This window comes from Podarcis muralis, chromosome 16 (assembly GCF_964188315.1).
Source record: "Podarcis muralis chromosome 16, rPodMur119.hap1.1, whole genome shotgun sequence".
Classification (NCBI taxonomy): domain Eukaryota; kingdom Metazoa; phylum Chordata; class Lepidosauria; order Squamata; family Lacertidae; genus Podarcis; species Podarcis muralis.
In genome coordinates this window covers 38248525-38276509 of record NC_135670.1, presented here as the reverse complement: position 1 = coordinate 38276509, position 27985 = coordinate 38248525, and the positions used below count along the sequence as shown (strand labels likewise).

The window sequence follows — 27985 nt, the reverse complement described above, 5'->3', positions numbered from 1 at the left end:
ATGTTCTGCTTTGCCTCAACAGTGCTGGAGTGGATGCCCAGTGGGTCCTCTCTGTGGCAGAGACAAGGGAACAAGCAAGTATGGATGCTCAAACCAACCAAAAACCTCAAGCTGAAAGTTGCTTTCGACCAAGGTGGAATGATACTTCATTATAGGGACAGGCTAGAACAGTGGTCCCTTTTTGTCACCTGCTGCTGAACTTGAAGCTCACTCTGGCTAACTGATGGCCTAAACACAGCAGAGAACAGAGCAGCAACTCCCTTTCCTGGCAAATGGTGGTGGCACTTTATGGGGCCAGTGGAACCCTCTAAGGCAAGGATGTGGCCCTCCATATTTTGTTGGGCTCCAATCAGCCCTGTTCATCAAGGTCCAATGGAAAAGGGTGAAGGGAACTGTAGTCTGATAGCTGGAGTGTCCCAAATTTTCCACCTCTGCTCTATATAATGTATAATGAAAGCCAGTTCTGCTAAGGCTTCTCAGCTCAAGTGAAGGTGTCAAGGTGGCTTCTGCCACTTCCAGCATTCCTCAGAGTTTTTGGGTGGTTGCATACACTCTGGTCAGGTAGAGGTGGTCAGTCAGGAAGGTTGAACACCCACCAGCAGAAGCCTCCATCTCTTTAAAGTTGACAGTGCTGGAAAGTGGATTTGGAGGGAAACGGGAACCCATGAGTAGTACTGGCTGTTCACCAACTATGTCATAGACCAGAGCTTTTCAGTCTTTGCATGTTGGTGACAAACTTTATACATGCATATTTCGCAACAGGGTAATTCACTTTTACTAGCAAACTGACAGCCAAACTAACCCCTTATAAAAGCATTTGTGCAACACACCTACACTTTGCAGCCAACACACTTAACGTGTTGTGACACAGTTTGGAAAGCTCTTTTATAGACCAATAAAGTTCACCGAGCTCAATGGGCCTGTGTGATGTCACTGGATATTGCATGTTCAGAATGGTGTAAGGGGTAATTCCCTCATCATGCTTGCTTACCTTATCTTTATCCTTTATGCTTCCACATCACTGAGTTCCTATGCTGGATTTCCTGAGGGATCTCTCAGATGTTCCAATAATTCTACGCTTTAATGCTTTTGAGTAATTGGGCCTCTGCTGCTTAACAGTACCAAATTGTTAATGAAAATAAGCTTTATTACGTCAAGTAATAAATACATACAAAGATGCAAATAACAGTTTTAGTCACTTATTTGGATTTTTTTTTTTTTGGCAAAGTTACAATTTAAATCTGGGGGAATAGAGTTGCTTTTGGGGCCTGTGACAGGTTAGAATAGTCTTTTTGTAGAACTCATGCACTTTTAATGGAAACACTAACAATCATGCAAAATGATGGGGAGGGGGGATAATTTTTGAACAAAATTTATGGTGCGTGCACCAAATTAGAAATTAGGCTGTCAGCTGGTAAAACAAGAAGCAATATCTGTACTCAAACTTAAAGGAGTCTGGGTAAGAAATGGTTTAGTGGTGAAGCCAAATGAATGCTTGAGGATTAAGGCGGCTGTTTTCAAATTTTGCTTTCAAGCAGCCCTTTACTCCTCTGCTGTTCTGCAAAGGCTGAGTGTTTGCCATAGGAAGTCTGCTGCACTGCAAAGGACTCGGGGGTGTGTACACCCAATCCATGGGGTGTGATGTCTGGAGCTGCTTAGCTTTGCCAATGCCCCACATGACCGTACCTTGCAACCTGGAACATAACCAGCGCTCCTTTTACATTACACAGGAATACTGGCAGCAGCAGAGGAGCTCCCTTTTCAGGGGAGCGTGTCCAACATTGCTGATATTGTTACTGAGAAGTCCCTAGAAAGCTAAGGAGCCGTAGACCTTTCCTAGAATGCAGTTTGAAAACCACTGGATATGGGGAATACTGTTAGTTGAAGGAGCAACCTGAGGCAGAACAGAGAATTAAGAGAGAGGAATGTAGTTGTTTTTAAATAAAAAATTTCAACTAATGCCTCAAATAAAATACTGCAAACTCCACTTTAAATGAGAAGGAGGATAATCTTCTTGACTATGGCCAGGATCCAGAAGAAAAAAAGACAGCACAAGTTTTATCCACCCAAGGGGACCTTTGGACTTTCTCAAACCAATGCCCCCCATGCTGGATGGTGAGCTGCTTTTGGATGTATTTGTTGGGGGGATTCAAACTTTCCACTGGGCACACAAGCCCTTGGCTGCCTCCCAAGTGCTACTTTGGATTGCGGCCCACATTCTTGGAAATGGCAGTGGGGGGGGGGGGGAGTGGTAGAGTCAAATTAAGGGATCTCTCTGAATGCCTTCTGTAGTCTCCAAAGGAACTGGTGTCCCTTTTTCATAAGAGGTGGAAAACTCTTGCAGCCATGGGAAGAGATGCTAGGATCTTGCATTGCGCTCAGTCTCTGCCAAACACTCTCGAACTAGTCCTCTGGCGTGAATGATGCCTGCAAAATAAGTAACATAAAGTCTGCTTGTGTTCACTTTTACAAAAACAATACAGTGGTTCCTCAGTTTAAGAACAGTCCTGTTTACGAACAATTCGGTTTACAAACTCCGCAAAACTGGAAGAAGTGTCCCGCTTTGCGAACTTTACCTCGGTCTAAGAACGGAATCCAAACGGTGGAAGGGCACCGGCGGCAGGAGGCCTCATTAGGGAAAGTGCACCTTGATTTAAGAACTGTACAGTTTGGGAGGCATTGACTTTTTGCCAGATTCATATGAAGGTATAGCTGCTTTTTCATTTCACTGGGACATTTGCAGGAGAACTTCCTTGGTGGAGCATGCCTTTGAGTTACATTTTTCTCCCTTTTTCTGAAGCGGTTCAGTGACCATTGCAGCATTTTTTGTAAGGAAGAAAGCTTTATCTTTAAATACTTTTGGAGAGGGGCAAAGCATGTTTCTAGGTGGCCAGGGAAAGAGGCGCATAGCAACCCATTAATCCAGGTGTATCCAAGATGGTGCCATCCAAATGTTGCTGAACTGCAACTCTCATTAGCCCTCATCATTGGCTATGCTGACTGGGGCTGGGAGAAGTTGCCAGGTATCAGAACAAACAGTCTTCAGTCATGGTAAAGGGACCCCTGACCATTAGGTCCAGTCGGGGCCGACTCTGGGGTTGCGGCACTCATCTCGTTTTATTGGCTGAGGGAGCCGGCGAACAGCTTCCGGGTCATGTGGCCAGCATGACTAAGCCGCTTCTGGTGAACCAGAGCAGCGCACGGAAACGCCGTTTACCTTCCCGCCAGAGCGGTACCTATTTATCTACTTGCACTTCATGCTTTCGAACTTCTAGATGGGCAGGAGCAGGGACCGAGCAACGGGAGCTCACCCCGTTGGGATTTGAACCGCCGACCTTCTGATCGGCAAGTCCTGGGCTCTGTGGTTTAACCCACAGCGCCTATACGTTAAAAGTCATATATTACTTCATATGCTCTTGGTATGAATTGCACAGGCTAGCCTTCTCTTTGGGTGGGACTAGGTGGCGTTTTCGTTTCTACTCTGTCTTAAAGTGGGAGCTCCTGGGCCACTATAAGCCCAACCTGGACCACTCTTATTAATAAACCTTTCTCAGAGATTGTGTTTTTTGACCTTTTCCTCACAATCTTGTGGACTAGGTCCTTAAGTCAAGTGATTTAGTGTAAATAATACGGCCTAAAATATGTCTCTCAATATTAGCTTCATTACCTCGTTTTAACCTTTCCATGGCACTTTTACTTCCCGCATATGTAGGCCTGATTTCTTTTCCTAATTCTTCTATGATGGCCAAGAGTTCTGCATACTTGCTCTGTGGTACTTGACTGCTACTCGTTCCCTGGCAGCAGAAAGAAATGGGATCTGAATTAGACCAGAGCAAGTCACAAGAACCAACAAACCACAATAAAGCTCAAATTAATCAATTCATAAATTGCAGGGTGACAGTCCAATCCTACACATGCTCTGATTAGTGGGGATTACTCTTGGGAAAGCATGCACAGAATTGCAGTCTAAAAGTGGCTGTTTAGTGCAGGCCATATCGGGACGGGAGGGTTTCCCCCTCATTATTTTATTTATTTACTGTACTTTAAAAAACATATATTGCTTGATTGTAAGAAATCCTATTAAGCAGCTTACAAAATTACCAAATATTAACATTATCAATAAAAACAGTTAAAAACGGGTCCTTTAAAATATTTAAAAGATCATTAAAATCAATAGTAGCTAAAAAGAAGAAAGACATCAACATTTCACATAGAATATTAGAGTGGGAAGGGACCCCAAATGTCATCTAGTCCAACCCCCCGCAATGCTGGAATCATGCCCACAGCCATCTGCATAGGCTTGCCTAAACGAAAAGGTTTCAATCAGACGTCTGTCTGGTGTTGACAGGCTGGGAGTTACAATATGTAACACCCCCCCCCCCCAAGATAACTATTTCTTACAGGTGTTCCAGTTCCACATATCAAAGCAGTTGAGTGGGCATGTAAGGGGTAAGGCGACCCTGCGAGTAAACTGGTTCCCAGGTTGTTGAGGGCTTAATATGCTAATAACAGCACACTGAGCTTGTCTGGGTAGCAGATGGGAAATGGGCAACTAATGCAGATCTCTGAGCAGAGGGGTTCTATGCAGACAGGGTCTCATTCGTGACAGCAGCCGTGCTGAAGCATTCTGCACTAGCCGCAGCTTCCGGATCAAGCCCGAGGGAAGCCCCAAATAGTGAGCACTGCACCTTTAAAGCAACTTGAACGTGAAAGCTGAAATATTTATTAATGCCATCGTTGAGGCGAGCAGGTTAAAAGTAGAGTCGACGCTTGTGAAAAACAGAAGCTTGTTAACAAATAAACATGAAGCCTTAGATGCCACACCCACAGCAAAAACGCCATGTACCTGAATCACATAGTCACTCAGTGCTGATTTTGGTCAATATCACTTCTGTTTGGAAACTGTAATATTTATTTTAATCCATCCACTTAAATTTAATCCATTAAGTGACATCACAACCAGTTTGTTGACTTACACAGGCATTTCCTCGATTTCTCAGCCCATCTCCAGATTTTAATTGCTGCACTGTTTTAATTGGGGACATTTATACAGTATTTTAACTTTTCTGTCACTCTGTTTTTATATTTTGCAAACTACTATTTTGGAACTGTATGTGGTGTACGTATATAAATTAACAATATAGACAACTTCCCTTTTTTTCAACAAGTCTTTTCAAATGAGGTTCTTATCCCAGTCTGTTTCTGTCGGATTTGAAATTGTCCTTATATATGTTTTTTATTGTCAAACCCTTGGGGAAGTTTCAAGGGAACTCGTTCATAAATGAATGAATAAATGGCATAAGAGACACACTGCTGGCAGCCCAGAATGTTGGAAGTTTTTACCTGCACTCCTTGTGTGTAACCTAGAGATGGGGGTCCGTAGTCATTTATAAGCTGTCTGTATTGCCCTGAGCCTGCCATGCTCGTGGAAGGAGAGTGGACGTTCCCAGCTTTGGAAAAAGAAAATGTACAAAGTGAGAATGATTATGAAATGTTGAGTAAGATACAAAGCTAGCAGGTTAAACATTCTGGTTTTGAAAGGTCAGTACCTATCTTCCTCATTCCGCTAACAGTTGCCAGCTATGCTAATGCAGTGGTAAAAATAAACACCACATTGTCCTGATCAGTAGAAGCACAAGACACCATGGCAATCATAATACATTGACATTTGCTGTCTATGAAAGCTTTTCCCAGGCGCTCAGAGTTCTTCACATAGATTATCTTGGACATCCTAACAGGAACCCTGTAAAGTAGGTCACCATTATTCTCCCTATATTGCAGATGGAGAGACCGTCCAACAAGTGAACAGCTCACCTAAAGTCTGTATGTGGTATAAAAATAACCGTTTATTTAACTGATGTGGCAAGGTTAATAGGCCTTTGTCAGAAATGCTGGTCACTTGTAGGAGCAGAAGGGGAAAGGGAAATGGATGGGAATAAATAAAATGTTATTTGTAGCCTTGGCATCTGTGTCCCAGACTGGGTGCTGCTTCGCTATCCCCTCATCTATCGCTGCAAAACTCCTCACCTGGCCAGGCTAGCCCTTCCCCTAGACTGCCAATGAGTGCTGCCAAAATGGAGAACACCAGCCATTTGTTGGAGAGGTGTGCCCACACAGGCAGCCTGTTGTTCAGCTACACACATGAAGACCAAAACAGACCACTGGTCTGTCTAACTCAGTCGTAGCCATGCTGCTGGTCAGCAGATCTCCCCACTGAGAGATGCTGGGGATTGAACCCCAGACCTTCTGCAGACAAAGCAGATACAGTGGTACCTTGGGTTAAGAACTTAATTCATTCTGGAGGTCCGTTCTTAACCTGAAACTGTTCTTAACCTGAGGTGCCACTTTAGCTAATGGGGTCTCCCGCCGCCACCGCACAATTTCTGTTCTCATCCTGAAGCAAAGTTCTTAACTCGAGGTACTATTTCTGGGCTAGCGGAGTCTGTAACCTGAAGCGTCTGTAATCCAAGGTACCACTGTACTCTTCACCAATAAGGAGCTAAGGCCCCTTCCCTTTGTAAAACAGAGCGCAACGTGCAATGTTCAGGAAACATGCGGGGTGGGGGAGGCCACGCGGTGAGAAGGGAGGCCCTGAGGATCTCCAACCGGACTGGCATGTCTTCTCCCCCCCTGCACCTTCTCCTGGGGCCGTCTTCCCCCATAGCGCACCTAAGCTTGCCCTAGAGGCTGCTGATGAGTTTAAGCCAGCGTCCCTGTCCCCCCTAAGCTCCCCCCCCCAATGCCAAGCCACTGGGTGCCTTTACCTGATCCTTTGCCGTCTGCCTCGAAGACGTAGTAAGACATAGTGGCCAACACAGAGCGCGCCTTATCAGCACCGCAGCAGCAGGCCCCGAGAACAAAAGGAGGGTTTTGGACTTGGCTGCGGTGCCAGCCCTCCTTGCACAGTGCAGATGGCCGCATTAGTCGCTGTGCCAGCTCAGCTCAGATGGAGGGTGCGGGTGGGAGGGTGGAAGGAAGGAAGGAAGGAAGGAAAGAAAAACATAGCCATGCTTGCTTTGAAAGCCCCGGATCTTGAAAGGGTTCCTGCACCCCATCAAATCCAGGCCAAACTTTTAAAGGGCAACCCTGCTCCGAGATGTGGCCAGCTTTGGAAAGCAGCAAAGTATGGTAGGAGTTACCGAGGCAGATTTGGGATGGTTTCTGGCAGTCAAAGGCATAGCATGGGCTTGGCTTTGCTCTAGCGAAGGGCCCCTCGCTCAGTGGCAGTCTGCCCTCACCCAGCCCCCACCTGCTTGCCTTCCTCCTACAGCTAGTCTTTTTTTTGGGGGGGGGGTGGTACTGGCATTCCCTGTCGGCTGCTGTCTCATCAGCCTCAGCGCTGCCCTTGCAGAACTCAGCAGGGAAAAGGAGGTGACTGTGGTTAAAGGTAGCATGAATTGCCTGTGCCTGCCATTGGCTCAGGTGCTGCTAACCATTTAAGCTCGCCACCTTCTGCCCCACCAGTCCCAACGAGCATCAGCTACTCCTGATCCTTTGCGTGCAGAAGGCCCCAGGGTCCACCCCTCCCTGGCATCTCCAGCAAAGGCTGGGAGAGAAGTTCTGGCAAGCTGCTGCCACACAGCAGAGACCACACTGAACAAGAGGAACCAATGGTCTGACTTAAGGCAGTTTCCTATGTTCCTTTCATAGAATGGCCATAGCTCAGGGGCACTGTTGTTCTTGACATCCGTCTGTCTCAAGACAATGCACTGCGCCTCCAGCAATCAAAGCAAACGGCTGTATTAGCGGCACCAAAGCAACCTCCTTGGGGAACAAGCCTGGGCAGTATGTGGAGGTCCTGGGCTGCCCAGACAACAAGACACACACTCACACTCGGGTCTCACTGGTGTGGTCCAAAGGAAAGGAAAGCAAGACATTTGGCACCAGCTTGGTTGCAGGAGGTGCTGGAAGGAGGTGTACAAGGCACCATCCAGGTGAACAAACCCTCATTTTTCTCTACAGCATGTGCAGAAACCACCTTCTTGACCACTGGACCTGGGTGTAGCCAGGATTCATATTAGGGTGGGCAGGATCAATGTTAGGGGGGCAGAACCAAGCTATCTGCGACACAATTGGCCACTTAGTTAAGTATTATTATTTTTTACTTGATTTAGGGGGAGGCAGCTGCCCCCCCTTTTGCTACGCCCATGGTTGGACCCACTATTGGTCTTGTCCACTCAATCCGCCAGAGTCTGTCTTTGCATGCAGGGAAGTCCCTAACTCACTGAGGGTTTGTGACCCATCAGTTACCCTTGCCTGGTTTAGCCAACCAGTCAAAGCCACTCCCGGGCTGTGGCAGCTGTTGCATATTGAGCTTCCAGGAGCTACAGGTGAGAGCTGAGTGCAGAGTGGGGACCATTGGTAGACAAACTACCCCAGAAGGAGAATGACGCGTCCCCCACCAGAGGTACTACAGAGGGAAGCCTAACACCCCATACACTGGGGCATTATTACTCTCTTATTATTGCTGCTGTTTCCATTTATAGACCGCTTTACTATCCGAAAGATCCATAGCAAGTGATTTGCGTAACAAAATACATAAACAATATCCATAACCATAAAATACAAAAAATCATAAAAAATAATATACAACTATCATAAAAATATATCGTAGCAGTTTGCAACAATATAAAAACATAAAGCCAGACAATAAAATCAAAAAAAGTTAAAAGTAAAGAGAAATGAAAAACAAACATCAGTAGACCATTGTGAGGGGTTGTACCTCTCATCTGCCTGCTTAAGCCTGGAGGAATAGAAAAGTTTTCAGCAAGCGCTTAAAAGTTGGCAACTTAGAACTACCTAAATTGTAGTTGGGAATTTCAGCTGGCGTAGCTGCCCATTAAACGTGCAGGAGCCCCACCCCTACCTGCTTGGTACAAGACCCAGAAGCCAGCCGGCACTCTGTCCCAAACAATCCAGAATGAAGCATGTCCAAATCTACTGCTGGGAGGAACAAAACAAACCCCTCTTGAGCAAGGATGCCAAGGTGGAGCGGGAGGACAGGAGCCCACCCCCCTCGCCAGATGCCCCAGTCAGTCCATTCCAGTGGGGAATCCGTGTCCACGGTAATATACCTTAGGCAAAGGTAAGGTATATAAAACTAATAAATAAATAATTTGGGCAGGCAGCATAGTTAGTGGCTTCCAGCTAGGATTTCCCCTCTCTTTTTTGATAGGGTTCCTGTGCTATTAATAGCCACATGACTGGCAAATTATTATTGTTAATTACCTGTCCTTCACCACAAGTTCCCAGGGCATGTATTACATTGGTAGCAGTAGCATTAATAGTAATAGTATCTTTTGTATACCACCCTTCATCTGAAGATCACAGGTTTACAACACAAAATACATCATAAAACAGAAACAAACCATAACTCCTCTCTCCCACAAACACATTTTTAAGAACCATAGAATGTTAATCAGCCGAACACCTGGTCATAGAGAAATGTTTTCACCTGGCGCCTAAATATACGTAATGAAGGCGCCAGATGAGCCTCCTCAGGGAGATTTCCACAAATGAGGAGCCACTGCAGGAAAGGCCTGTTCTCGTGTTGCCACCCTCCAGACCTCTTGAAGGGAAGGCACACAAAGAAGAGCCTCAGAGGATGGTTGCAGGGTCCAGGTCGGTGCATAAGGGGAGAGGCAGGCCTTGAGGGGTTATGGTCCTGAGCTGCTTAGGGATTTATAGATCAAAACCAGCACTTTGAATTGGACCAGGAAACTAAATGGCAGCCAGTGCATTTGGGCCGGGATTGGCATTAGATGCTGAAACCGTCCTGCCCAGTGAGCAACCTGGCCACTGAATTCTGCACCAGCTGGTTTCTGAACCATCTTCAGAGGCAGCCCTACGTAAAAGGCATTGCAGTTATCTAACCTAGAAGTTACCACAGTATAGACAACAGAAGTTAGGCTGTCCCTGTCCGGATAAGGGTACAGCTGGGCCATCAGTCAAAGCTGACAGAAGACACTCCGTGCCATCAAGGCTGCCTGAGCCTCAAGTGACAGCCAAGGATCCAGGAGGACTTCCACGCTGTGTACCCAACTCCTTCAGAACCAGTGTTGCCCCGTCAAGAGCAGACAACCTCTCCGCCATCTGGTCTAGGGATCCACCAACTAGCAGCGCCTCAGTCTTATCTGGACTGAGCTTCAGTTTGAGGCTCTCATCCAGGCCATGACCAAGGCAAGAAATTTGCTAGATGCTTTATTTATACAAATGCGCATGACTCAATGTGACTTAAGAAAATAATATGAAAGATATATCCAACAGGTGTTGCTTACTATCAAACAACTGCAGTGTCGCAATGGAAAAGGGTTTGCCGGCTGCATTTCTCCCTCTAAGGCTCAGGAGTCCTGCCAGAACGAAAAGTGGCTAATCTTGCAGGGGAACCATGAAGAGAAGGAAAAGAACTGGTATTGAAGTTGCCAGCTTTTATTTCTTTTTACTGTTAAGTGTTGAAGCTCCTGTGTCTTCAACAGCAGCCCGATACGGACAAATTCTGCCTTTCCATTGTTTTGCTCCCTGCCAAGAAAAGCCCCACTTAATTTCCATATGCTGGGCTGTTTATAAAGCCACAGGAACAGGATTTTTTTTTAATGTTGGCATCTCAAACGGTGTTAATGAGGAACTTTGCCAGAGTGATGGGCAACCAATGGGGGGGCAGGGGGGCGAGCATACATCAAGGTCCAATGGGGACACTCTTAAGAGAGGTTATACACATCAGTATAGTAAATTTTCCCCTCTGCAGAGCTTGGGAGCTGCCTTCTCTCTCCTTCCTAATTGATGGGGAAATCAAAGTTAAGTGGGTAATTAACAGCAGCAAAAAAGCCCTTTAAAAGCCTCCCCCACACACACACATCACAGCCACCTGGAATGCATAAGGACACTTACTGTCAGATGCAGGAAGACACTGGGGGAGAGGAGAGAAAAGACATTACTGAACCTACAGTGGCCTTCAAAACTTTCCAGCCCCACAGCGGTGGGTGGGTCACAGCTGATGATTATTGGCTTTGGATTTCCCACACATTTGGCTTGAAGAAGGGGTTGGGGTTAAGTCCCCCCCCCCAAAACCAGAATCCCTGTGTCTTTAATATTAGCACAACGGGCAGAAATTTGACCAGGAAAGCATTCTTCCTTCAGCCTTTTTCAGGCTAAGAGAGTAAGGGAAGCCGCAGCAATCATTCTTAATTCCTGCTACATTTAAAAAGCGAAATCTGCCTTCACATCTGCAAGCAAAGTTAAGAGTTTACAGGTCTGAATCTGGGGTGTGTGTGTGTGTTAAGGGGGGGGGGTAGTATTTCATTTGGATGGCTGAGAGAGGCCCCCTCCAGCCCTGACCGCTCAAGCCAAGCTGCCTAATCAGAGACTGGGAGCATTTGCAGTCATATCACTGAGAATCCGAGATATTCAATTGCCAGGGCTCCTTTGTCTAACTCCCTTGGCCTTACGCCAGAGTGCTGGCATTAGCGCTTAGCGAGAGGAAGGGCTGGTGTACAAAGCAGACAGAGAAACCATTTTGGAAACTGATGAGTGCTCTTTACTTCCCTTCCCCCCTCCCCAATTCCACCTAAAGAGTTTCTCTATAGAATGGATGAGGCACAAAGCAGCAGTACAGGTGAAATGGGGACAGGCTGAGCATCCCTGGAAATGGTTGTGGAAGGGCCTTCAATAACAATGCAATTATTATATTATCAGGTTTCGTTAAAGAGCGTAAGAGATTTGGGGAGCGACTGGTTCCAGTTGCCTCGGTCAACTCTTGCAGGATGTCCCTTGCTCCAAGCACATCTAAAACATCACAATTCGTATTCTGTCCAAAACACAGGACGAAAGCAAATGTTTTGCTGGGGGCGGGGGTGGGGTGGGATAGATGGGCAACCAAACCAGCATCACTACACAAGGTTTGAAACTGGAATTAAAAACGGGCTTCCACTGACACCCAAGAGATTTGGTTGCCACCACACGTCTTCTCTCCAAATACCACTCAGATTAAGGTGTTTTTTTAAAAAAAAAAGACATAAAATGTTGCTTCTGCTCACTGTAAGGGGTAAGGGGTCTATTTGGAAGCTCCAAAGCCAAAATGAGGAATCTGAAGAAAAACATTTGCAAATCCAAGGTTCCAGGCATGCGAACACACAAGGCTCAGACAAGGGGTCTTGAAGGGCACAACCCGTCAGGACATTCTCCTGCACAAAACCCATTGCAAATTACCAGGATGACGCATGAAGGGGGGGGGGGTTTCCACAGGGAGGGCGCGACTACCGAGAAGGCCGTCTGCCTGGTCCCTTTGGACATCACTGGTTCAAATCAGTGCAGACTGAAAATGTTCAGTCCACCATCTTGATTCAAAATGGTGTCCAGCTGAGTCCAAACATGGGTGAAAACCTGCAGCTTGATCTTAGGAGCCAACATGCAACATTTGGTTATGGTATCTTAAGGGGTGTTCAAATGCATAGTGAACAAACAACTTTTCAAAATAGACACAGAGTGAGAGAAAGAGAGAGAACTACAAATTAATTTTCAAATGTGCTCAAACAACTCTTTAATCAGCAGCATTTGCTTTAAGAAACCAAAGTCTAAGTTTTTGCTACAACAATAGATAGTCCCAATTATTAATTTCAACAATACCTTATTACAGGACAGCTTAAACCCTGAAGCAAACTTTCTACCTCCAGGGCCCACTTAAGAGAGCTGAAAACAGCAGTCACAAGATGCTGGCACATGGAGGGCAGGGCTAATCAAGCCGTGCCCTGGCGACTACCGATAGAATTTTCTACAGATACCCAATCCATCTTTGGAAATTTGGTAAATTCTTTGCCACTGCTTTTTCTTCAAATTTGCTTTGGAGCTACTGTGACAACCCAACCTCAGTTTTGAGCAGATTTTTCTGAGCCAGAGGCAGTAAATGGAGCAGCTTTTCTTTTATATTTTCCCCTTCCCACCCACCCCACGCCTCTCAAAGTATTTTTTACCCATGTCCTATAATTTCTTCTCCCATTTTCCTTTCACACTCAACTTGTAAGTTATTCCCTCCTCTTCAAAAAACTGTCAGTCTTTCCTCCTTCCTCACCTTTTCCATTCATTCATTTCTTCTATTAGAGTTTCCCCCTCTTGTTCTCTTTTCAATTCCTTATTTATTTGACTCCGTCCTATACTTGTGATTGCAATTTGTTGTAAACTGTTTTTGATGTTGTATCTTAAATTGCTGAGACCCACCCTGGGACCCTCAGGCCAAGGGTGGGTAAATAACAGCCAAGGTGGATGATGATGATGATGATGATGATGATGATGATGATGATGATGATAATGATGAAATACTAGTGTTTTCTCTTTTCTCTCACTTTCTAATTTCCTTCAACGCCTCCTTTGGTCCTTTCCCCTCAGTCTCCCCCTCTTGACACCTTACCTCAGCATGGATGGAGTTGCTGGTGCTGGCACTGCTCCAGCCAAAAAGCTGTGGGCCGCAGCGACAAGGTGGGCAAGTGGGCAGGTGGTGGCATTGAGACCCACCTGAAAGTGGCCCATGGCCTATTGGCAAGTCCTGACCCACTGCCTCACAGCAGGCATGGGGAATGTTTGGCCCTCCAGTCGCTGGTGAACTACAAGTCCCATCAGCCCCAGCAAGCATGGCCAATGGCCAGGGGTGGTGGGAGCTGTAGCAACACCGGGAGGGACAAAGATTCTCCACACGTGCCTTCAAGGACACGCGTCAAAAAGCGATTCTGCTTGCTTTGGAAAGAGAGATGGAATAGTGGACTCCGACTTAAGGAGAATGTGACTCAGATGCCAACTCAGCCGTAAAGCTCACTGCGTGTCAGAGGCCCACCACTCTCTCCAATCCTAATTTGCCTCAGAGTTGTAGGAACACCAGAACACCAGACCAATTTAGCCTTCGAGAGAAGCTACAGAGGAAATCCCAAATGGCAATTTGGGGCAGATATTCCTTCTCAGGGTCCTCTTTCAGTCACAAAAATCTGCATCTGACAGGGGATCTGGTTATAGTAGTAACTCTGCTGAACTTGCCTGGTTTTGTCTACACAGCGGAACGGACTTCTGAGTCCACATGCAGAGGGCTGAGCTGTGCATGGCGGAGAGCACAGCCAGGGCAGGCCAGGGGACCCAGGCTCTGGGGCAGAGAACAGGCTTTCCGTACAGAAAGCCCCAGGTCCAATCCTCAGCCTTTCCAATTACAAGAAATGGAGGCAAATGGAAATTGTCCATCAAGAAGTCCCCCGTAGGAACTTTGCATACACTTCCCCCACCCTTTTGCTTATGGTTGGAGCAATTTATCTTAAAGTCTGGATGACCACAGAAATAATTACACTTGCCTCAGAGGACCTCAGTGGGAGCGGTTGCCTGGCAATTCCCAGCAAAGGCAGGTTTGCCTCTATCTAGGCCTGAAGAGCTTCCAGCTGCAGTGGTGGCCAGACCCCCCTGGGACCAGCAGCGCAGAAGGGGGGGAACCGACAGGAGGGTGAAGCCAAGGAGGGGCAGAGCCAGCTCCTTCTAGGTTTCTGCCCACCTTCTTCCCCGGTGAGGAAGCTGACTGGCAGTGGACCCTGCCAACGATACAATTCTATGATTCTAAGAAGACAAGGCTGGTGGGGCAGTGACCCATTTGCCCTGATGAAGCAGCTTCCACAGCTCAGCTGCCCCCCCCCCTTGCCTCAAAGGACTTCAGGGGGCTCTGTTGCCTAGTAGGCAGAGGCTGTAGGGCAATCAAGGAAATCCCACATGAATAAGCCACAGAGACACCACACTGCTTCTGTCCCCAACAGCAGCCTCAAACGCAATTGTCAGTGTGAGGATCTTTGGGAAAGCTGCTGTGAGAGTCTTTCAGGACTAAGTACGCTAAACCAGGAGTTGGGAAATTTTAGACCTGCTGAATTTACTTTGTACAAAGATCAGGGTGTTTTATTCAAGTGGTATATAAGCAGGGCCTTTTTTTCCAGCCGGAACTTCCAGCACCTCTCAGGTGGTCGCCATTACCATTCTAAGAGAATGAGGTGAGTTCCAGCACCTCTTTTTCCAGAAAAATAGCACTGGATAGAAGTATTGTAAAACACAGAGAGAGCTTTCTGCAGTTTGCAAGAGGCAAAGTTAAACCGAAGGAAACTTTTTTCTTTTCTTTTTTAGTGGAAGGGGAAGATGTGGAAGAGAAAGGCAAAATAAAGTAAAACAGTAGAAACAAAAGTGAAAGTGAAACACAGGGTTTTCTCCAATGAAGTTCTACTCAAAAGTGGACCCAGTGAAATTAATGGACCTTTGTAATGTTTATTCATTTCAATGGGACTACTAGGAGTATGACTAACACTGAAAACAACCCAGGCTCTCTCTTCACACAAATGACAGGTTTAACTGATAAGAAGATTAAGCTCAAAACACCCAACTTTTCTAAACAGTAAAGGCTTGTTTAAGGGGCAGTTTACACATCCATGAACATCACTTGGTCACAAGAGGCAGCTGGATGTGAGAACGGCCGCTGAAGTAGATATTGGTGACAATGAAGTTTCACCTGGGGCAATGCCCATCGGTCAGATGCACACATCTCCTGAATGGCACACTCAACAGGCAGTGAGCCTGCCTTGCAGCCTGCCACTCTCAGAGCACCAGTTCCCAAACTTTTCTGCTAAAGGGACCACCTGAAAACTGCTGACAGTCTTGGTGAACTACTTAATGCTTTTCTGGCCTGTCCTAGCAATTCAAATTGTAACACAACGAAATGCAATATATAATAATAATAATAATAATAATAATAATAATAATAATAATAATAATATGCTCTTAAATCACAAATCCATGGACACACTGTCTGAAGCTTGCTGAATGAAGCAGCTGGGGGAACCCTGGGTTACAGCAAACGTTTTGCGTGCAGGTCCCATCTGCCGCACCTTCAGGTAAGAGGCTCTCAGGTACCAGCTGACGGGGAGAAAATCATTCCCTGCCCAACAGCCTGCAGTCGCTGCCGCTCAGAAGACATAGTGATTCGCAATAAGGCCGCTTCCAAAGGTTCTCATCTTCAGGAAGGTGCCTGAGACCAGAGGCAGTGTGGTGTAGTGGTGAGAGTGTCGACTAGGACCTGGGAGAGGCCCCGGTGCGAATCCCCTCCACCCCACTCATCCCTGGATGCGACCCCTGGGGGGCAAGCACAGGCTGACCTACCTCCCAGGGTTGTTGTGGAAGTTAAACGCGGAGACTTGGCAATGAGCCCTGAACTCCTTGGAGGAAAAGGTGGGATATGCATCTATATATAGGCAATAAATTAAAAAAACTCAACCGTATCATTTGCGGGGCGCCTGCACGTGGCCGGCTCTCCTCCGCCCGGCTCCTCGCGCACTTGCGCCCCGCCACCAGCAGCGGCCCTCGCCCAGGCGTGCAGCGCGCCTCGCTTCCTGCCTTGATCCGAATCAATCAGCCGCTCTAGGGAGGCGATCATGGAGGGGAAGGGGGGGGGGAGGAGGCGTCAGGACCGATCCTCCACCCGCCAATCCTTGATCCCCCCCCCCGCCCAGCCCCCGGCCCCCCCCCTCGCCCAGGCGCCGCCGCCAATGCCGGCTTCCCGGGGCGCAGCCTGGCCGGGCTGCCCGGGGGGGGGGAGGGAGGGGGCTTGGCCGCCCAGCCAAACTTTGCCCCCCCCCTCCGCCGGCGCCCCCCAAAAAGTGCACAATGGCGGAGATGAATCAGCTCGGCGGATCCGACCAGAGCGGGGAAGCGGGAGCGAGGCGAGAGCCCGTCTCCGGCCGCCGGCGGGGCTCGGCCAGGTAGCCAGGGCGCAGCGCGGCGCTTGCTTCGCCTCCGGGGCCAGCGGGGCTTCTCCCCCCCCCCCCCCCCGCCTCTTGCAAAAGGCGAGCCGGTGCCGGAGAGCGATCCTGGGTGCGCTTAAGCCCCCCCCCCCCCCCGGAGAGGGAGCGGCGGAGTTGGCGCCTTACCTTGGCTGATGGGCGCCGCCGCCGCCGCGATGTGCGCGGTCAAGTTTGGCTTGTAAGACATGCCGAGCAGCAGCAGCGACATCGGCGGCGAAATGTCCTGAAATTCCTCGGCGCGGCTCCCTCGGGCTCCGTCCGCCTGTCCGCCGCCGCTCCGTCTGTCTTGCCCGAGACTTTGGGGCTTGTTTACTGCCGGAGACGAGCGCACGCCGCAAATATGGCCGCGTCACATATGGAGAGAGAGAGAGAGAGAGAGACATCTATATGTACACAGATTGCCGCTCGCTCTTGGGCAGCGCAGGATCGCATCCCTGCATCGCCAGGAGGAGGAGGAGGAAGAGAAGGGGGGGGGGGGCGAAAAGAGGGGAGAGGAGGAGGAGGGAAAAGTTGATCCTCAGCCCGGGGAGTTGTGGAATCCCGTGCACAAAACGTGTAAGATCTCCCTCCCTCCTTTATTTTTGGAAGGAATTAATTCCATCTTCTGCCTAGAGAGGTGCAAGCTTTATTGTCACCATCAGTTTTTTTTTACCCCCTTAAAATAAGTTTTCAGAGTTTTAAAAACAAAAATTTTGGAAAGAAGTTTTCAGATGCAGCCATTCTTGGAGGGATGTTTCAAAAAATTAGGGAGCGCAGGAAGAGAAATTAAAAGGGTGGGCATGGAACGGTTGAAAAACGTGTACATACTGCTTGGTTGTTTAATCTCCCCACCAATTCAAAAAAAAGAACTCAATATTTGCAACAATTTAAAATAAATAAATGCAACCATGGTTTAGGATACAGGAAAGGCTTTAAAGATATTAAATAATAAACACAGTAGGCTATAAATAAAAATGTCGTGCTACTTGTGTGGGTGGTACCAAATCCTTTGCTTTTTATATTTTATTCACTTTCAGAACCTATCTGTTTTGTTCTAACAGTTTTATTTTCTCATAGTTTTATTTTATCACCTGTTTGGTCATCTATTTGTAAATTTATCAATCAATACCAGAAATTAATATGGAAATTAATTTATATAATTAACACAAAACATGACCGAGTCTTAAATATTTAACATCTTGTTTGTAGCAAGGTCCTTGAGAGGGTGGGGGCAGGTAGCTTCTACAGTGGTACCTCGGGTTAAGAACTTAATTCATTCCGGAGGTCCGTTCTTAACCTGAAACTGTTCTTAATCTGAAGCACCACTTTAGCTAATGGGGCCTCCCACTGCCACCACACCCCCGGAGCATGATTTCTGTTCTCATCCTGAAGCAAAGTTCTTACCCCGAGGTACGATTTCTGGGTTAGCGGATTCTGCAACCTGAATCATTTGTAACCTGAGATACCACTGTATTTGGCTTGGCAGAAGGTGGTTGTCCTTGACTCATTTCAGCCTAGCTTCAAACATGGGTTTGTTGATGAAAGAGTTTTGGTAACCCTGATAGATGACTTACAGTGGGAAGACAGGGAGAGTCTTCTCCTTGCTCTCTCAGTGGGGTTTCATACCACTGAGCATGTATCTTCCTCAAGCACTATACGGGTTAAGAGTTTGAGGGACGGTGTTCAGGTGGTTCTGCCCCAACCTAGAGGTGACTTCTACTCAACTCCTTGGCAGTTGTCCCAGGAGGGGTCCATCTTGCTCTCCCCAGCTGTTTCTCCTTTTCATTGGAATCAGGTGATGCTACTTAATCTCTGAAGGCAGTGATGGGCCACACAATGAGAAACGGGAGGTAAGTCCTGACAAGATGCTGTGGGCTGATGGCTCCCAAGCCTAGGAATTCAGTGGGTCACCTGTTCTGGAAGGGGCCTGAGGGCACTGCACCAACAGAGGGACAGGTAACCTCGGAAGGCTGTCCATGAGGGAATGTGACCTCAGCTGAGAAGGTTCTCCACCTTGGCTTATGGCTTTAATGGTTAAAACCAGCAATTTGAATGGGGCCCAAAATTGGTCTGGAAACCAGTGCAGATGACAGAGCCCCAGAATAATGTGATCACGATTATTCTAATATGCATGTTAATGCAGGCTTAATTAATTGAGCAATCAACCAACATTTTGGATGACAGCCCAAATGATAATGATATTTCGCATTTTTATAGCTTTTTCAAGTAGGCTTGACAGCAGATCACAGAAATCTCTTGCCATTTAATCAAATAAATATTAATTAAATTTACATATATTTTCATATGACTCATTATCTGCCATAGTTGTATGCCATTCAGTAACAAAGTTCTTTGGTCACCTTAAAATAAAGAATTTATTTTAAAAAATTAAATGCAATTCCCCCCACCCTATAAAATCAAAAGCTACATGCATGCAGCAAAAGACAACAACTACTCAACCCCCCCCCCCAAAAAAAAATAAAACAGGCCCAGACTGTATAAGTTATTTAAAGATCTTCACCTGGCACAGAAAAGACAACAAGGATAGTGGCAGGGAAGCCGTTTTGTAGCTGGGGTGCCACTACCAAAAAGACCTTTCCCCCTGGTGATTAGCTCCCTTGCTTTCTTTGACAGGGACACAGAGAGCAGGGCCTACAAAGATCTTAAAAGTTGGGGGGGTAGCTTTATATGATAGTTTTGAAGAGGGAAAAACTTTTTTGTTTTGTTTTGTTTTTAAAAAGAGCTTTATATTTGTGTGGCAACATCTTAGAAGTGGCAGTTCCTTCCAGTGCAAGTATGAAGAGAAAGCTCTTCAGACAGTGCCTGCCATCAGCAGTATTTATATTTATATTGAAAATAATTAACTTTTAAGTGTGTTAGAAGGCACCCCAATTTATCACACACACCCCTTTTCTAAAACCTACTCTTTCTATATCAGCTATCTTATTCAAGGGCAGATTTATTACTCATTATTATTGCATTTTATTTACATACCACGTTGGAACCCCAAAGGCCCCTGAAATAGTGAACAGCATTTTATAACAACATGTACAACAGAGTACAGAAAAATCATAAGCTAATCCGCAAGTGGAACAAAAAAATCACAACATTGGTCAAGCAAGCAAGAGGGTCGAAGGGTCCCTGGCTCACCCTTCTTTCCACAGGCTAGAAACCTGAAGGGACAATGTGAAATGGTCAACGAGGCAAATGACCCCAACGAAAAGTATTCAGGGTGTTCCCAACGTTCTTTCTGCTTGAGAGATTCAAGGTGAACAAGTAATCCATGTAATTAACTGCCAAAAATATTTTAAAAAGCAAAATTGGGAATACTTGTAATATTAAGTGTTTCCACAAAAGTATATGATGTCCTACACCCATGCCTTCTTAGAATAAAAAGAATGCAGCCTTTTCTTACAATAAAATAAAAGAAGTAAGTCAAGAAAATACAACAGCAGAATCTGAAAGTTGTAAAGCAACAGACTATTAAAAACACAGAATCAAACCAAATTCAGTTAATGTTTGAAATGACCTGAGGAAACAAAAAGGGGGTTATCTGGCACCAATACAACCACCCCACAAAAACAGGTGTCAGATGAGTTTTTATGGGAAGAGCACACCAGAGATTAGGGGCAGAAAACCTGAAGGCTTCCAGATGCTCTTGGACTCCAGCTCCCATCATCCCTGATGCTGGCTGGGGTTGATGGGAGCTGGAGTCTAGACGCCTGAAGAATCACAGGTTCCAATCCCTGCCATACCACCTGCCCTCAGCTTGGTGTTTTGACAATGAACATAGGGTACAGGCAGGTGTGTTTATATATATTTAATAATGATTTTAATCTGCTCAGTTGGGCTTACTTCTGAGTGGACAAGCATACAATTGCACTCTAGTTGCCCACATAAAACTGCAGTTCTGAGCACATGCACACTATGGAAACAGTGGGCTAACTTTTAAGTAAGTGCATAGGATTATACTAAAAATCTTAACATATGCATTTTGTCTGCTAGATGCTGATGGAGTTCTAAGGGAGGTTTTGTTTTTAGGTGGCTATTTATAGTTAAAAGGGAAGTCATATTTAACATTTTCCTGTCGTAGGAACCAACTCCTAGAGGCTAAGGTCCCTTTGCTCCCCAATAAAATATATGAGGGGGCAAGGTCCCCCCAGAGTTGATGGACGTTGCTATTTAAATGGTGTGTGATTGTGCAATCTTGTGATTGTGCAATAACACCCCTAAACCAAATCTACTTAAGAAGATAATAGTGTGTCCTCATTTAAGTATAGAGACAGCCTCATCAATTTAATTTAGCCCTCCTTGATTAAATGGCTCCCCACCAGCCAACATTTAATTGGTTAATTTACCAAACAGTACCAAACCCTAGTGATAGCAGCAATAAACTCCCCAACACTGCAACCCCCTTGCCCAGGTGCTTATTGTCAAGAAAACTCGGCAGTGACTTGCATTCTCTTCCCTTCCTTCAGGTTGCTCCCATGACCTGTAGAACTAACAGTTGCCTCTTCTTATCCAACTCCCATCTGAAGGCAGCCCTGTATATAGGGAAGTTTAAAAAAAAATGTTTAATGTTTTATTATGTTTTATATATGATGGAAGCTGCTCAGAGTGGCTGGGGCAACCTAGTCAGATGGACACGATATAAATAGTACCATCATCATCATCAGTGCTTTTTTCTAGGGGGACGCAGGGGGATGCATACCCCTAAACATTTTGTGAATCTAAGTTTGGCCTCATTGAGGGGCAGCATTTCAATACAGTGGTACCTCGGGTTACAGACGCTTCAGGTTACAGACTCTGCTAACCCAGAAATAGTACCTCGAGTTAAGAACTTTCCTTCAGGATGAGAACAGAAATCGTGCTCCAGCGGCACGGCAGCAGCGGGAGGCCCCATTAGCTAAAGTGGTGCTTCAGGTTAAGAACAGTTTCAAGTTAAGAACGGACCTCCGGAACGAATTAAGTTCTTAACCCGAGGTACCACTGTATGAGTAGGAAATTGAGAGTACCCCTAAACATTTTTTAGAAAAAAAGCACATGATGATGATGATACGTCCCTATTTTCATTGGAGAGATATTGGAGGATATGTGAGAGAGGGAATTTGATGCATTATTGCAGCTAAAAAAGTTATCTAAATAGGAAGGCGACTTTCACCCCTCCCCCAATAATTTTTATTGTTTTTCATTTAAATACAAGAACAACCTCTAACTACAGTAACTTGCCCAATGGTACATTCTTATTAAGTTTCATATGCAATACATACTACACAAGCAATACATTTATTTATGTATTCAAGTAGCCTCTCCGCAGAGATTCTTGTGCTGATGATGGTGGAATTAAAATATTTTCCGTCTCATTTATAAAGGAAAAGAAAGGAAGTCGGCATCTCACCAAAAGTTTCCATCCATGAAGTGCCTTTAATTACCCTTCTGTGGTGAGTAAGGCGTTCTGGTAGAGCCACATTCCAAATACTATTTAAGTAGACTTCAATGGGGATTTCTAGGGACTGTTTCCAATATCAGGCTATTGTTCAAATCAAATACCTTTATTGGCATCACAGTATAAAACATTTCAAGTCACTGGGATCATTAAAAGAACAAGTGTGAAGTTGTTGAGGGTCATAAGGTCACACTGTGATTGTGTGCACTTAGATATTCTGCTTCGCCCTGTCTGTTCCCCAAAAGGATGAATCGTTAGGAAACCTTTTGGGTAAGGTTGTGGCTAAAAAGGAGGCTACTAAAGCAGTGATATCTTTGTCCCAGGATCTGCCAGGAGAAACCTCATTTGACTTCTTCTCGGAGTTATAGGCCGGAAGTCCAACATTTTGCTCAGCATCAGTTGGCGAGGTCTGCTGCGTAAAGAGCAATCTAAGAGAATGTGGTCCATTGAATCAGGTACTTCTTGGTTGCAGGAACACAAACGGGCTTGATATGGAGCATGTGAGAATCTGCCTTTGGTCACTGCAGAAGGGAAAGCGTTTAATCTCATGAGCATAAAGGCTCCTCAATGGGAGGTGAGTACTGTATTAGATCCTTTAGATATTTGGCACAGGTGATACCTAAGGCCTCCGGAGAACAGAATCTTGGCATATGAGGTAACAAGCGCTGTCTTTCGTGGTCGTAGAGCAGCTGCTTGATTATTTGGAATATGTAACTTTTGTCACATGCTTCAAGGCTCTTGAGAGCAATGCCCAAACTACACATTTTATCTTGAATTGCTCTATATCATCTAGAGGAAATGCAATCTTCAAGCACAGAGGTTAAGAAGGAGTTAGATGTTGTTCTGAAGTGGACTTTCAGCCAGGCCTTGGTTGTAGTCAGCCATGCTTTGGTTTCCATCAGATGTTGGCCGGTTTCAACACTTAAGGCTAAGTAACTTAAGCATTTAGGGGCACCAAGGATCTTACAAAGAAAAGTTGCTTGAATTTGTTCAACTTCTCTATTAAATGCTTGTATCCAAATTGGAATGCTGTACAATAACTGAGAAAGGACCTTGGCATTAAAAATATTTATTGCAGCAGGGACCATCCAGTTGCCTCTGAGGAAGAAAAAATGAAGAATCGCAGATGTGGGGCATTTTGCCTGGGTGATCATTCGGCACCTGTGTGTTGTCCAGTTTAAATTTGACTGGTAGAATATCCCTAGGTATTTGAAATATTTTACCTGGTCAGTGGGGTGATTATCTAGTCTCCATTTGACAATTTGACGACTTTGAGAAAAAATCATAATTTTAGATTTTTCGTAATTCCCAGGGAGTTGATCTGGCAGAAGGAAGAAAACAAGTTCAGAAATCTTCTAAGGCCGACCTGGGTATGAGAAAGAATTGTAGTATCGCCCACGTATAAAAGCAGTTTTATTTTATGTTGGCATAATGTCGGTGGATGTCCATTTAAATCCTTAAAGTGATGAGCCAGGTCATTTAAGAAGAGGTCGAATAAGTGGGGTGCCAAGACGCATCCTTGCTTTACTCCTTTGGTTATATTTATACTTTTTATCAGCTCGCCTTTAGAGTTACATGTAATTTGACAGAACGTAGCAGAATGAATTTTTTAAATTAAAAACAGCAGGCATTGGTCAATTCCCATTTTACATAAAGGTAAAGGTACCCCTGCCCGTACGGGCCAGTCTTGACAGACTCTAGGGTTGTGCGCCCATCTCACTCAAGAGGCCGGGGGCCAGCGCTGTCCGCAGACACTTCCGGGTCACGTGGCCAGCGTGACAAGCTGCATCTGGCGAGCCAGAGCCGCACACGGAAACGGCGTTTACCTTCCCGCTAGTAAGCGGTCCCTATTTATCTACTTGCACCCGGGGGTGCTTTCGAACTGCTAGGTGGGCAGGCGCTGGGACCGAGCAACGGGAGCGCACCCCGCTGCGGGGATTCGAACCGCCGACCTTTCGATCGGCAAGCCCTAGGCGCTGAGACTTTTACCCACAGCGCCACCCGTGTCCCTTTCCCATTTTACATAATTTGTGCCAAAGTAGATCACAGGGGTCAGAAGCTCCTTTTAAGTCTAGGAAGGCTACGTAAAGTTCCTTCCTCCCATTTTCCATGAATTTTTCCGTGAGGTGTGAAAGGACTATGCAGTGATCAGTGGTTGATTTGCCATGGCAGAATCCTATTTGTTCAGGCCCAAGGATCTTGTTAGATTTCTTTTCCAAATATCAGGTATACATCTTGCCAAGGTTTGATAGGAGACTTATTGGACAGTAATTCTCAGGCAGATTCGGGTCACCTTTTTTAAATATAGAAGTGATGATGGAGTTTAGCCAAACATGTGGTAATATCCCGAATTTGTCAATTAAAGTAAATAAGTTGGATAATAGAGGGGCCCACCAATCTGGAATGTGCTTAAAAAGTTCACCAGGGATCCCATCTGGTCATGGGGATTTATTTGATCTTAACTTCTTGATTATTGTGAGTATTTCATCTGGTTCCACTGGGGTCCAGTCTGGAAGATGTACATAACTGGGCCCATTTTGCATAGCTGATAGATTTGTTGGCACTGTAAATATTGCAGAATAGTGATTGAACCAGCTAGAGGCAGGAATGATGGTGATTGTTTGGTTGCTACCATCTTGAAGGGCACCAGAAACTATCCTCCATAATTCCTTTCTGTCCTTTGCTTGAATTGCCCTGAGTAGATGATGCCAACAGCCTTTGTAGAAAGATTTCTTTTTCTTATGGAAGAGCTCTGAAAGGTGTGTTTTTTTCCCTATTAGGTATTCTTTTAAATGGCTCGGGTTCTTCCTAGATTGGAATAGTTGAAATGCTCGTCTCAGAAGAGATTTCTCATGATGGCATTCTTTGTCAAACCATGAGACAGCTTTACGTGTTTGTCAGGATAAATAGCAAGTCTCTGCATTTAAGGTTATTGTTTGAATTTGGGTCTAATGATAAGAAGACGAGAGCTGAGTTGGGTGAGACATTGCTGTGTAATGTTAATAAAATATGAAATAATGTGAGACACCTTTTTCCCAAAGGCATGAAAACACGGGTCTCTCTCTCTCTCTCTCTCTCTCTCTCTCTCTCTCTCTCTCTCTCTCTCTCTCTGCAGCCTTTCTAGCATAGGGGAGAGAGAGACACTGGTGTTTATTTTGGCTATAGGAGGGGCAGTTTGTAAAATACTTAATTTTTTTAGGTGGCCCTTCTGTAATACTTTGAATTAAACTAGATTAGGATTGTATTCAGCTAAGTCCAACTCAGAGTATACCTATTTACATTAATTTACCTCATCCACTAATTTCAATGGGTCTTCTCTGAGTAGGACTTACCTGGTCACAACCCTAACATTTATAAGAAGTGTGGGGTTCCCCTGTTCATTGTTCCAGTCAGCATATATGCCCTATTTCAAGATACTCCATTCCATCCATCCTCCCAAGAGTCAACATTCCATGGCCACTAAGCATGTTCACTCTTAATTTGGCTATGTAGGCCATTTCCTTGTCCACTTTAGGGTTTGTTTGTTTGAAATGTTGATGTTCTGCAAACCTCAGGACTTCACTGAGTGTATGTCCCATCCTGTGCAGAGGTAGTGAGTGCCATTTTGGCTGCAAATGCATTGGCACTGGTGCCTCATTGTAGGAAATAAATTATTGCTCCCTTCCCACAGGGCATGCTTGCAAGAAGGCAGGTCCAGAGTAGTGAGTTGTGCAGATGTAGAACATGCAACCCCCTCCAGGGATGGGCAATTCTGCTAGGTCTTTGTATCAGGATGGATTAATGCATACTTGATACTGGGATAGACCAAAATTCTCTTCCGCAATGAAGCCTGGAAGTAGTTAATCATGCAGAGCTGTAACAGACAGCCTCTTCTGAGATGAGCCACTGGCCTAAGAAAATGCTCTCTTGCTTCTCAAGGCACAGAGTTTGAAAATTCCTGATTGACATAAAGTTAAATTAAGAGATGCATATTACAAAATACTGAGTCTCTCTGTTGAACTCTTAATTCTAAAGGATTCTGACAAAAGCCGTGCCAGAGTACTTAAAATGAACAAAAGATAACAGGCTTGGAGGTTTCCTGAAAATTGGGACTTGGAAAGTGGGTGCACACTTTACTTTGAGTAGTTTGTAAAACACGTGTCATTGACCTGTAAAGATACTTACAGAGTGTCTCAGAAGCTGTTGATTTGTGATGTTGAAGGCAGCAAAATTATTGGTTGCTGTAGCTTTCCTTGTGGGATTTTCCTCCTCGGGTGCCAAAATACCTTGCTTGGCCTTGGGTACTATACACCTTGATTGTGTAGGACAGGTGTGTGTTGGGGGAAGTGCCATTTGGTGCTCCACCTTAGAAGAAGGAAGTTTTACACTGGTCCCAAGTGCAACTACAGAGCCGGTATAGTCTTCTAGGTAAATAGATATTTAGTGAAATGCTTAAGCAAGGCATGTCCAAAGTACAGGGGCCTTATGTGGCTTGTTGGTCGGTTTAATCCAACCCCTGTTGGCAATTTATTTCTTGGGGTGAAATCCTAAAATCCTAAAAAAACCAAACTCCAATCCTAAAAAAAAGGTCAACAACTTTGGTCGGCCCCACGACCCTTCACTTCATCAAATCTGGCCCTCTTTGAAAAAAGTTTGGACGCCACTGGCTTAAGTTTTAAAGTTGTAGGCCAGCGATTGTTGGGCTCTTTCAGTTCTCATCAGCCATTCTGACTGACGGTCTGGGACAAAGGCTGCTGTAGCCCAGAAACTCACCCACAAATCATGTTCTAAACAACCCAGCTTACATTTTAAAAGCCGTTTTGATGCTGGGATTGTCAAAAGAATTGGCATCAAATCTTTGCAAATCATTATGTTGCAAAGTACCGAATCACAGAGGAGGCGTCTACTATCCAAAACAGGAAGGTTCCTAGTGGATTGCACACCTTCTTTAAACCTTCCCCTTCCTTTTTTGTTCCTAGAAGTGTCTTCACCAACATGGCCTCTGCATATGTCATATCCTCCAAGTGCCCTGATTTTCCAGTGCTGGAATTACAAAAGCAATCCTGGCTTCTGATTTGATCCCAGAAGGTCCCGATTTCCCCTGCCAGTCCTACTGCTGCTGAGCTTAGAGGGAAAGTATGAGCCATCCCAAACTTTGCCTCTCCTGGTGCTGCCGCCTCCTCCCCATGGCAGCTCTTAGTGGCTGCCGGAGAGCGGACGAGGAGGAGGAGAGGTGACCACTGCCCCTGAGACCCAGCCCCACATGACACACTGGCTCTGAGAAGGCAGAAGGCAGGGCCACCTTGGGCAGGAAGAAAGGGGGAGAAGAGAAGAGCACAAGGCTTGATTATTATTATTATTATTTTTTAATGCTTTTTGCACCTGCGTCCAATCTTGGCCCTTTCCAAAATTTATTTATGGTGTGTGTTTTTCTTTTTGTAAATCTACCAAAGAATAAAATAAAATTGGGATTAAGTGGTTTTCTCAGCATGGTATCCCGTTGGTGAAGTGCTGGTGGCATTCGCCCTTCTACTGGTAGGAAATGCTCTGCGAGGGGCGGGGACACACAAAAATGAGGAATCAAGGAGGGTCAGTTCCTGAGGAGTGAAGAATGTCCTTATTTTCACCTGAGGGTATGATACTTGATGGGAGTGGGAGTCCAAAACATATGAGAGCGCCATGTTGGCAAAGTCTTGTCTACTCTAGACAATAAATAAATTTAGACAACAGAACCAGGAGAAGAGCAGAAAATGAAGCATTGTAGCCATAAGGGACTATTTCTCAC

General features: G+C 45.6%; 1 protein-coding gene and 1 long non-coding RNA gene across 5 annotated transcripts; one reads left to right on the top strand and one right to left on the bottom strand.

The window, feature by feature from the left end:
- Nucleotides 1–1126: 1126 nt before the first annotated feature.
- On the bottom strand, nucleotides 1127–17166 carry CDK2AP1 (cyclin dependent kinase 2 associated protein 1). 3 transcript variants are annotated; one of them, XM_028710376.2, is made up of 4 exons: nucleotides 16923–17166; nucleotides 5344–5450; nucleotides 3668–3794; nucleotides 1127–2427 (listed from the first exon to the last, which is right to left on the bottom strand). In XM_028710376.2, the coding sequence occupies exons 1-4, from the start codon at nucleotides 17002–17004 to the stop codon at nucleotides 2360–2362; spliced, it is 384 nt and encodes a 127-aa protein (XP_028566209.2). In that variant the 5' UTR covers nucleotides 17005–17166; the 3' UTR covers nucleotides 1127–2359. The 3 variants fall into 3 exon arrangements, with proteins under 3 accessions (XP_028566209.2, XP_077776956.1, XP_028566208.2); XM_077920830.1 differs by lacking the exon at nucleotides 16923–17166 and adding an exon at nucleotides 16693–16805; XM_028710375.2 differs by lacking the exon at nucleotides 16923–17166 and adding an exon at nucleotides 16156–16283.
- On the top strand, nucleotides 16650–27349 carry LOC114586676 (uncharacterized). 2 transcript variants are annotated; one of them, XR_013391071.1, is made up of 3 exons: nucleotides 16650–16754; nucleotides 22148–22216; nucleotides 27180–27349. It is a non-coding gene; the product is annotated as an uncharacterized LOC114586676 (long non-coding RNA). The 2 variants fall into 2 exon arrangements; XR_013391070.1 differs by lacking the exon at nucleotides 16650–16754 and adding an exon at nucleotides 17268–17351.
- Nucleotides 27350–27985: the final 636 nt, after the last annotated feature.